Source organism: Sander lucioperca, chromosome 16 (assembly GCF_008315115.2).
Source record: "Sander lucioperca isolate FBNREF2018 chromosome 16, SLUC_FBN_1.2, whole genome shotgun sequence".
Taxonomy (NCBI): Eukaryota; Metazoa; Chordata; class Actinopteri; order Perciformes; family Percidae; genus Sander; species Sander lucioperca.
The window spans coordinates 23,798,711-23,809,559 of record NC_050188.1 but is presented as its reverse complement, the minus strand read 5'-3'; the positions used below and the strand labels follow the sequence as shown (position 1 = coordinate 23,809,559).

Sequence of the window (10,849 nt, the reverse complement as noted above, 5' to 3'; positions counted from 1 at the left end):
GATTTTTCTTTTTACACGATTAACTAATTTTACGTCCGTCCGTGTTTCTGGACCTGTCACTTTAAATGATGTCAGAGCTGAACGTCCAATCAGAGAGGAGGAGGAGCGGGAGGGGTTTAATACTGGCTGGTTGTTCACAAAGTCTGAGGCTCCATCTCCTGATAGGTCAGTCAGGTGGAGGGGTCCTCCCCCAGCAGCCGTGGGTTTGAGTCCCCTCCCCCAGCAGCCAGTAGGTCAGCAGCCGGGGGTTTGAGTCCCCTCCCCCAGCAGCCAGTAGGTCAGCAGCCGGGGGTTTGAGTCCCCTCCCCCAGCAGCCAATAGGTCAGCAGCCGGGGGTTTGAGTCCCCTCCCCCAGCAGCCAGTAGGTCAGCAGCCGGGGGTTTGAGTCTCCTCCCCCAGCAGCCAGTAGGTCAGCAGCCGGGGGTTTGAGTCTCCTCCCCCAGCAGCCAGTAGGTCCTCATGCGGCCCTTGCCCTTCATCTCGACCTCTCCTCTGAGCTGCAGCCTGAAGCTGCCAAACTCCTGCAGGACGTCTCTGGTCGCCTCGGACACGTGGATCTTCAGAGCTGCACACACACACACACACACACACACACACACACACACACACACACACACACACACACACACACACACACACACACACACAATACAACCAATCACAACAAGCACTGGGGGAGGTGGGTTGGGTGGGGTGTGTGTGTGTGTGTGTGTGTGTGTTACCCTCTCCATTGGACTCCATGCGTGACGCTGTGTTGACTGTGTCTCCGAACAGACAGTACCTGGGCATCTTCAGTCCAACCACACCGGCACACACCGGACCTACACACACACACACACACACACACACACACACACACACATATATACATACATACACACACACACACACACACACACACACACACACACATACATACATACACACATACACATTTTTTATTATAATTTTTCAGGGGGGCTTGAGCTTTAGTAGCTGTGTGTGTGTGTGTGTGTGTGTGTGTGTGTGTCTGTATGTGTGTGTGTCTGTGTGTGTGTGTGTGTGTGTGTGTATGTATATGTGTGTGTGTGTGTGTGTGTGTGTGTGTGTGTGTATGTATATGTGTGTGTGTGTGTGTGTGTGTGTGTGTGTGTGTGTGTATATGTGTGTGTGTGTGTGTGTATGTATATGTGTGTGTGTGTGTGTGTGTGTGTGTGTGTGTCTGTATGTGTGTGTGTCTGTGTGTGTGTGTGTGTGTGTGTATGTATATGTGTGTGTGTGTTGTGTGTGTGACACACAGGGCGTGTGTGATGCAGTACTGGGATAGTAGTGCCTGTAGTTTAGCAGTTTAGTAGTTATTGCATGCTGCACGCTGCAACTGGGCCCCATAGTGGACCCAGGCTGAACTGTAGGGGATCTCGGAGCAGCAGTGGGCCCCAGAGGCGCTGTGTGCAGGCCCACCAAGCAGTGGACACGCCCACCAAGCAGTGGACACGCCCTGGCACCCGCCAACCACAGCCCCAGCTATGGGTAAATAGTCTCACTGCCTTGTGGGGTAGCCTATAAAGGCAAAGGCTAAGGGAGCACACCCTGAAAAAAAAGACACAAGACCTCAACGGTGGAACAGGCGGAGGATGATGGCTGACTTAAGTGGAGCATCACAACGGCTGGAAAGGCGGATGAAGGCTGCAGCAATGCTGGGTCTCCAGTCGTCTTGGTCTCCATGCGACTGGATGCTGACCCAGACCTGCCAAGGACATGGTGGGAGTGTGGTCTGCGCACCCACACCCTCACCTTAATCCTTACCTATGTGCAAGCTCCTTGCTCCCCTCCACCCCCTCACAAGTCCTGTGGCGATGTGGAATGGTGGTGGGCACAGGCCAAGGATGTGGCTGGGAGTGCCTAACCAAACCATGCACACAGGTGGCAATGGAATGAGTGGAGTGGTCACTAGGACTGCGGGATGGAGCAGCGCATCTTTTCGGCAGCTTCCATTGTGACTGAGCAGCCCCACACTGCTCAAGGACCTGGAAAAGGTGGTCCAAAAATTGTCTGCTCCCCACACTCCGGACGGTAACCCGCAACCGTCGGAGCATCCCCCCTTGCGGTCAAAAAATCAAAGTGAAAAATAAGCTAAGCATTGCTTCCTGGAATGTTTGCACGCTGCTGGACTTAGCCGTAACTCCTGACAGGCCCCACCGCAGGACAGCACTGGTGGTCCTGGAGCTCGCAAGATACAACATCGATGTAGCAGCTCTCAGCGAGACCAGACTACATGGGGAGGACTCCCTGACACAGGTTGGTGCTGGGTACACCTTCTTTTGGAAGGGGTCCCTGAAGGCACTCGCCGTAACCATGGAGTTGGCTTTGCTGTATTCCTGAATCCCCCATCGGCATCAATGAAGGACTGATGACATGGCGCATCCCCCTGGCTAAGGGACGCTTCTCCACTCTCATCAGTGCATACCAACTCTTGATGCCGAGCACAACATCAAAGAGGATTTCTACAGAGCTCTTGACGCCATCCTACAGAAAACCCCGGTTACGGACAGGCTCATACTCATGGGAGATTTCAATGCTAGAGTGGGCAGGTATGGAGTAAAGTCATTGGCCAGCATGGTGTGGGGAAAATGAACCACAACGGGCTCAGACTCCTCTCCCTCTGTGCAGAGCACCAGCTGGTCATCACTAACACCATCTTCCAGATGAAGAACAGGTTTAAGACCACCTGGCAGCACCCCCGCTCAAAACATTGGCACCTCCTTGACTACGTGATTGTCCGTCAAAAGGACAGACAAGACGTTCTCGGGTGTGTTATGCGCGGAGCTGAGTGCTGGACTGACCACCTCATGGTCAGATCCAAACTACTCATGAGCATTCAACCCCGTGGCCCGAGGACCGCTCCAAACAAGAAACTAAACTGTATTGCGCTGAATAGCCTCACCACCAAAGACAACCTCCAACGGCTCCTTGCTGAAAACCTTAACAAGCTCCCGGAGGAAACAACCGACTGGCCAGCTCTGCGCCAGACTATTTATAGTGCAGCCTCAGAGGCACTTGGCCAATCAAGGAAACGTCACCAGGACTGGTTTGACTGTAACTCAGCTGAGATACAGTTACTCCTAAAAACCAAGCATGAGGCCCACAAAGCTCTCCTGTCCTGCCCTGGATCTCCCACCCTTAAAACCACCTTTACTGCTGCAAGATCAGAAACCCAGCGAGCCCTCCGGACTATGGAAGACACATGGTGGGTGCAAAAGGCGCGAGAAATCCAGAACCTGGCAGACTGCAATAACACTCAAGGCTTTTACGATGCCATAAAAGCATTGCACGGCCCCAGGAAGGGATGGATGGAATCCCTGCAGAGGTTTTCAAACACGGAGGATACACCCTCACGCGTCGCCTGCACCTCCTGATCCAAAACATCTGGGAACATGGGACCCTCCCACAGGACTGGAAGGATGCTAACATCGTGGTCATCTACAAACAGAAAGGAGACAGAGCAGTCTACCGCAACAGCCATGGGAAATCTCTCCTCTCCGTTGCAGGGAAAGTCCTGACCAAGATCATGCTCAGCAGACTGGTTGAGCACAGTGTGGCTTCCAGAAGACCAGATCCACAACAGACATGGTTTTTGTCTTGAGGCAGCTGCAGGAGAAGAGCCGAGAACATCACAAAGACCTTCACGTAGCCTTCATCGACCTCAGCAAAGCTTTTGACACCATCAGCCGTGAGCTGATCTGGAAACACCTCTCCAAACTCGGGGTACCACCCAAGTTTCTCCACATCCTACAGCAGCTGCATGACGGGATGCAAGCCAGAGTAATCATGGGAGAACTCCAGTCAGAGTTTTTCGAGGTAAACGTTGGGGTGAAGCAAGGCTGTGTCTTGGCTCCGGTGCTCTTTAACATCCTCCTCTCTGTCATCACCTGCCTCTCCCACCGTGCCATGGGACATGAAGACGGTGTCCATGTGGAATACAGACTTGACCGAAGCCTTTTCAACATCCGTCGGCTCCAGGCCCACACAAAGACAAAGACCCCCCAAATCTGTGAGCTTCAGTATGCTGATGACTGTGCCGTCTTAGCTCACAGCCCGGACTCTATGCAGCACGCCCTTAACACAATATCCAGTCTGTCCCAATCCTTTGGCCTACAGGTCAACGTTAAAAAAACCGAAGTCATGTCCCATCTCACCACCCCCGCCCCCACACCACCCAGTTTTCACATAAATGGTGTTCCACTTAAAACAGTGGACCACTTCCCCTACCTCGGCTCCACTTTGTCCTCATGCTGCTCCCTTGACACAGAAATACACACCCGGACATCTTTTGGACGCCTACGCAGCAGGGTTTTTGAAAACCGTAACCTGAAGATCAGCACCAACGTGGCTGTTTACAACGCGGTATGTCTCTCCACTCTGCTATATGGGGCAGAGTCTTGGACCCCAGTTTATTATGGCACGAAAGACAGCGAGTCAACCGTGTTTAAGGGCAGCATTTCCTCTACAACATACTGCCCGATCAACTTCTTCAACTCTCCCCCAATTACTGGTTTTGCACCGAAGTCCAGCTTTTGTTGTTTGGGAGGTGGGGGACCTCCTGCTCTCTCCAAATGTTTCTTCAAATTTGACGTTGTATTTTTGTAGCTAGATAGCACTTTGTCGCCACCAGCGGGCGTACAGCGAACCTTAATATTGCCTTCTTTAGCTGACACAAACTAAATATAGTGACTGTATTTCCAGCTAGAAAACGCGCATCTCTCTCCTCCCTCCCTGTCGCTGCGTGGTACACGTGACCTGTCCTCATGCTGAAAACGTGACCTGTCCTCATGCTGAAAACGTGACCTGTCCTCATGCTGAAAACGTGACCTGTCCTCATGCTGAAAACGTTAACTGTCCTCATGATGAAAACGTTAACTGTCCTCATGATGAAAACGTGACCTGTCCTCATGATGAAAACGTGACCTGTCCTCATGATGAAAACGTGACCTGTCCTCATGATGAAAACGTTAACTGTCCTCATGATGAAAACGTGACTTGTCGTCGCATACGTGACTTCACTCCCCGAGACGCAAGAAAGCAAAAATATATATTTTTACTAAGGAAAATGACAAAAATAGTAACGCCAGTGACTTGGATAAGTAACTTTAATCTGATTACTGGTTTGGAAATAGTAACGCGTTGGATTACTCGTTACTGAAAAAAGTGGTCAGATTAGAGGCCTTCCATATCACTGCCTACAGCAGATCCTCAGCTTGTCCTGGGAAGATTGAATCCCCCGTACAGACATCCTCAGCAACACTGACTCAATCTGTATGGAAGCAGCCTGGCCAAAAAACATCTGCGCTGGATAGGGCACACCATACGTATGCCTGAACACCGCCTGCCCCGTCAAGTCCTCTGCAGTCAACTAATGGGCGCCAAGCGGTCTGCTGGAGGGCAAAAGTGGAGCGTGTGTGTGTAGTAACTGTGTGTGTGTGTGTGTGTGTGTGTGTGTGTGTGTGTGTGTGTGTGTGTGTGTGTGTGTGTGTGTCTGTGTGTGTGTATGTATCTCTGTGTGTGTGTGTGTAGTAACTGACCACTGTGTATGCCGATGCGTAGCCTCAGCTGCTGATTGGCTCGGTGTCTGATCCTGAAGCTCTGGACGGCGTCCAGCAGGGTGAGGGACATCCGGGCCACCTCGCGGCCGTGCAGCTTCCCGTTCCGCACCGGCAGCCCGGACACCACCATGTAGGCATCGCCGATCGTCTCCACCTGCAGAGACACGGTAGCTTAGCTTAGCACACAGAGACACCGGTAGCTTAGCTTAGCTTAACACACAGAGACACCGGTAGCTTAGCTTAGCACACAGAGACACCGGTAGCTTAGCTTAGCTTAACACACAGAGACATCGGTAGCTTAGCTTAGCACACAGAGACACTGGTAGCTTAGCTTATTTTAGCACACAGAGACACCGGTAGCTTAGCTTAGTTTAGCACAGGGACACTGATAGATTAGCTTAGTTTAGCTTAGCACACAGAGACACCGGTAGCTTAGCTTAGCTTAGCACACAGAGACACCGGTAGCTTAGCTTAGTTTAGCACAGGGACACTGATAGTTTAGCTTAGCTTAGCTCAGCTTAGCACAGGGACACTGATAGATTATCTTAGTTTAGCTTAGCACACAGAGAGGGACATTGATAGATTAGTTTAGCTTAGCACACAGAGAGGACGTACAGGGACATAGTTAGCTTAGCTTAGCATACAGAGAGGACACTGATTGATTATCTTAGCACACAGAGAGGGAAGCTGATAGCTTAGCTTAGTTTAGCACACAGAGAGGGACGCTGATAGATTAGCTTAGTTTATCTTAGTACACAGAGAGGGACACTGATAGATTAGCTTAGCACACAGAGAGGGACACTGATAGATTATTTTAGCACACAGAAAGGGATGCTAATAGATTATTTTAGCACACAGAAAGGGATGCTAATAGATTATTTTAGCTTAGCTTAGCATCCAGCAGGAATGTCTTACCTTGTAAACATCAAAGTTGTCGATGATGGCGTCGAAGCAGGTGTAGAGGTCGTTCAACAACGTCACCACCTGGAGCCCAATAACCAGACAGCCAATCATGTCACTGCTTTCACTGTTCAGCCAATCATATCACTGCTTTCACCTGTTCATCCAATCATATCACTGCATTCACCTGCTCATCCAATCATATCACTGTATCACCTGTTCATCCAATCATATCACTGTATCACCTGTTCATCCAATCATATCACTGCATTCACCTGCTCATCCAATCATATCCAACATTTGGGTTTCTTCTTCCAACCAGATTATAACCATAGTAACGTGGATGGTTCCCCCCTCTCTATACGATCAGGTCACTTTCTTCACATTTTGGGTTTTATTCTATTTTACGGCACGCAGAGAAACTGAAGAAAGAACTTTGAGAAACGTAGTAAAAAAACGTAAAAAAAACACAGAAAAATACTACCGGAAACTTAGTAGAAGCTGCTGGTTGGTCGTCAGGGAGACAGGACAGGAGAGACGAATTTCTTTTACGAAAAAATGAGACAAACTTCGAAAAAAAGTGACAAAAACTTGTATAATTTTACAGCATGTAGAAAAACTGATGAAAGAACTTTGAGAAACGTAGTAAAAACATTGACGAATGTCAAAAAAAAAAAAAAAATATATATAGATATATATATATATATCTATATATATCTATATATATATAGATATATATATATCTATATATATATAGATATATAAATAAATACTGATGAAAACTTGGAAAATAGTGACGATAGTGTCGAAAAAGACGACCAAAACGTAGTAATTTTATTTTACTAAAAATGACAAAAATACTGCAATTGAAATGCAGCTAAGTCGTCTCCTTTTGGGATAAAAAGATCCCAGATGTTATTATGGGATGTACTGGCCTCCAGATGTTATTATGGGATGTACTGGCCTCCAGATGTTATTATGGGATGTACTGGCCTCCAGATACTATTATGGGATGTACTGACCTCCAGATGTTATTATGGGATGTACTGACCTCCAGATACTATTATGGGATGTACTGGCCTCCAGAGACTATTATGGGATGTACTGACCTGCAGTGGCGTGCTCTCAGCTGATAGGGCGGTGAAGCCGATGATGTCACTGAAGTAAATGGTGACGGAGTCGAAGGCTTCGGCCTGAACCGTCCCGCCGCGCTTCAGCTGCTCGGCAACCGAACTGGAACAAAACAAGAGTATTATGGGCTATATTTATTAATATTACAGTAGTATTATGGGCTATATTTATTAATATTACAGTAGTATTATGGGCTATATTTACTAGTATTACAGTAGTATTATGGGCTATATTTATTAATATTACAGTAGTATTATGGGCTATATTTACTAGTATTACAGTAGTATTATGGGCTATATTTACTAGTATTACAGTAGTATCATGGGCTATATTTACTAGTAGTATTATGGGCTATATTTATTAATATTACAGTAGTATTATGGGCTATATTTACTAGTATTACAGTAGTATTATGGGCTATATTTACTAGTATTACAGTAGTATCATGGGCTATATTTACTAGTAGTATTATGGGCTATATTTACTAGTATTACAGTAGTATTATGGGCTATATTTATTAGTATTACAGTAGTATTATGGGCTATATTTATTAGTATTACAGTAGTATCATGGGCTATATTTACTAGTATTACAGTAGTATTATGGGCTATATTTACTAGTATTACAGTAGTATCATGGGCTATATTTACTAGTAGTATTATGGGCTATATTTATTAATATTACAGTAGTATTATGGGCTATATTTACTAGTATTACAGTAGTATTATGGGCTATATTTACTAGTATTACAGTAGTATCATGGGCTATATTTACTAGTAGTATTATGGGCTATATTTACTAGTATTACAGTAGTATTATGGGCTATATTTATTAGTATTACAGTAGTATTATGGGCTATATTTATTAGTATTACAGTAGTATTATGGGCTATATTTACTAGTATTACAGTAGTATCATGGGCTATATTTACTAGTATTACAGTAGTATTATGGGCTATATTTATTAGTATTACAGTAGTATTATGGGCTATATTTACTAGTATTACAGTAGTATTATGGGCTATATTTACTAGTATTACAGTAGTATTATGGGCTATATTTATTAGTATTACAGTAGTATTATGGGCTATATTTACTAGTATTACAGTAGTATCATGGGCTATATGTACTAGTATTACAGTAGTATTATGAGCTATATTTACTAGTACTACAGCAGTATTATGGGCTATAATTACTAGTATTACAGTAATATTATGTAGTGTATTTACTGAGGTAGTATCTGGTATTACAGTAGTATTATATAGTATATATTTACTGAGATAGTATCTAGTATTACAGCAGTATTATGTAGTATATTTACTGAGGTAGTATCTAGTATTACAGCAGTATTATGTAGTATATTTACTGAGGTAGTATTATGGGCTATATTTACTAGTATTACAGTAGTATATATTTACTGAGGTAGTATTTGGTAGAGCAGAGTCTCAGCCTTGCGTTTCTCTTCATGGTACGCGGCCGTCCTCTCCTCCACCAGCTCCTCCAGGTTGTTGGCGTATTGCTCCATCCGGGACAAGAGGTTATCCAGGATGTTGGAACCATACCCTCTGAGAGACAGACAGGCAGAGAGACAGGTTACAGCCATACCCAATGAGCGACAGACAGGCAGAGAGACAGATAGGTTAGGGCCATACCCTCTGAGAGACAGACAGGCAGAGAGACAGATAGGTTAGGGCCATACCCTCTGAGAGACAGACAGGCAGAGAGACAGGTTACAGCCATACCCAATGAGCGACAGACAGGCAGAGAGACAGACAGGCAGAGAGACAGACAGGTCAGAGCCCTACCTGTGCTGCTTGCGGAGCAGGATCTTGATGGTGCTGAAGTCAGGTCTGTCGTTGGGCTCCTCGCTCCAGCAGCGCTGCATCAGCACGCCGAGGTCCTCGCTGTGGCTGAGGGGGCAGAGAGCCGGGCGTAAGGGGGGGGCCACGCCATCACGCACAGCAGCCACGATCTCTGAGGACACACACACAGAGACACACACACACACACACACACACAGAGAGACACACACACACACACACACACACACACACACACACACACACACACACACACACAGAGAGACACACACACACAGAGATACACACACACACACACACACACAGAGAGAGACACACACACACACACACACACAGAGATACACACACACACACACACACACACACACAGAGACACACACACATACACACACACACACACACACACACACAGAGAGACACACACACACACACACACACACACAGACACACACACAGAGAGACACACACACACACACACACACACACACACACACACAGACACACACACACAGACACACACACACAGAGACACACACACACACACAGAGACACACACACACACAGAGACACACACACACAGAGACACACACACACACACAGAGACACACACACACACACAGAGACACACACACACACAGACACACACACACACACACACACACACAGAGACACACACACACACACACACACACACACACACACACAGAGACACACACACACACACACACACACACAGACACACACACACAGAGACACACACACACAGAGACACACACACACACACAGAGACACACACACACACACAGAGACACACACACACACACAGAGACACACACACCCATCATCATCATCAGATCATTAGATGTGAGAACAGTGTTGTGATGGTAACTTTATATCAGACAGATCCTGATTATAAACATCATTAAACCGTCTATAGCTCTGTATTGTTACGGTTATAATTTCTGTTGCTGTTTCCTGTCCTGTATATTTATTCTGTATATTTCTGTTTCCTGTTTTATTTTGATAGTCCTGTTTTCTGTCTTGTCTTGTCCAGTTTTACATCCTGTGTTTTCCCGCCTTTGTAGATTACCCTGTCTCTCCTAATGTGTCTCACCTGCTGTGTCACCTGTCCCTCGTTACCTCGTTACCCAGTGGATTTAGCCCTTGTGTTTCCCTTGTCTCTTGTCGGATCGTCCGTTTGTGTTTCCTCTCTGTCTGTTCGTTCCTTGTCAGCCTGTCTAATGCCGTTTTTCCATTACATGGTACCTGCTCGACTCTACTCGCCACACTGTGCGTCCGTTTTTCCATTGTCCTGCCTCAGCGTGGCTGATCATCTCAGCGTAGCTGGTCGTCTCTGGTCGTCTCTGGTCGTCTCTGGTCGTCTCTGGTCGTCTCTGGTCGTCTCTGGTCGTCTCTGGTC

The 10,849-nt window shown here is 46.7% G+C and overlaps 1 protein-coding gene across 1 annotated transcript in view; it reads right to left on the bottom strand.

Annotated features, from left to right (window-relative positions):
• Nucleotides 1-10,849, bottom strand: part of LOC116034421 (atrial natriuretic peptide receptor 1-like) — a gene marked incomplete at its 5' end in the record, with an annotated part of 50,720 nt that continues 39,871 nt past the window's right edge. Inside the window, 7 exons of the mRNA XM_035993457.1 lie at nucleotides 1-565; nucleotides 723-821; nucleotides 5,559-5,733; nucleotides 6,495-6,563; nucleotides 7,589-7,712; nucleotides 9,028-9,174; nucleotides 9,415-9,583. Coding sequence (XP_035849350.1) covers nucleotides 411-565; nucleotides 723-821; nucleotides 5,559-5,733; nucleotides 6,495-6,563; nucleotides 7,589-7,712; nucleotides 9,028-9,174; nucleotides 9,415-9,583 — 938 coding nt within the window. The remainder of the gene's footprint in view (nucleotides 566-722; nucleotides 822-5,558; nucleotides 5,734-6,494; nucleotides 6,564-7,588; nucleotides 7,713-9,027; nucleotides 9,175-9,414; nucleotides 9,584-10,849) is intronic.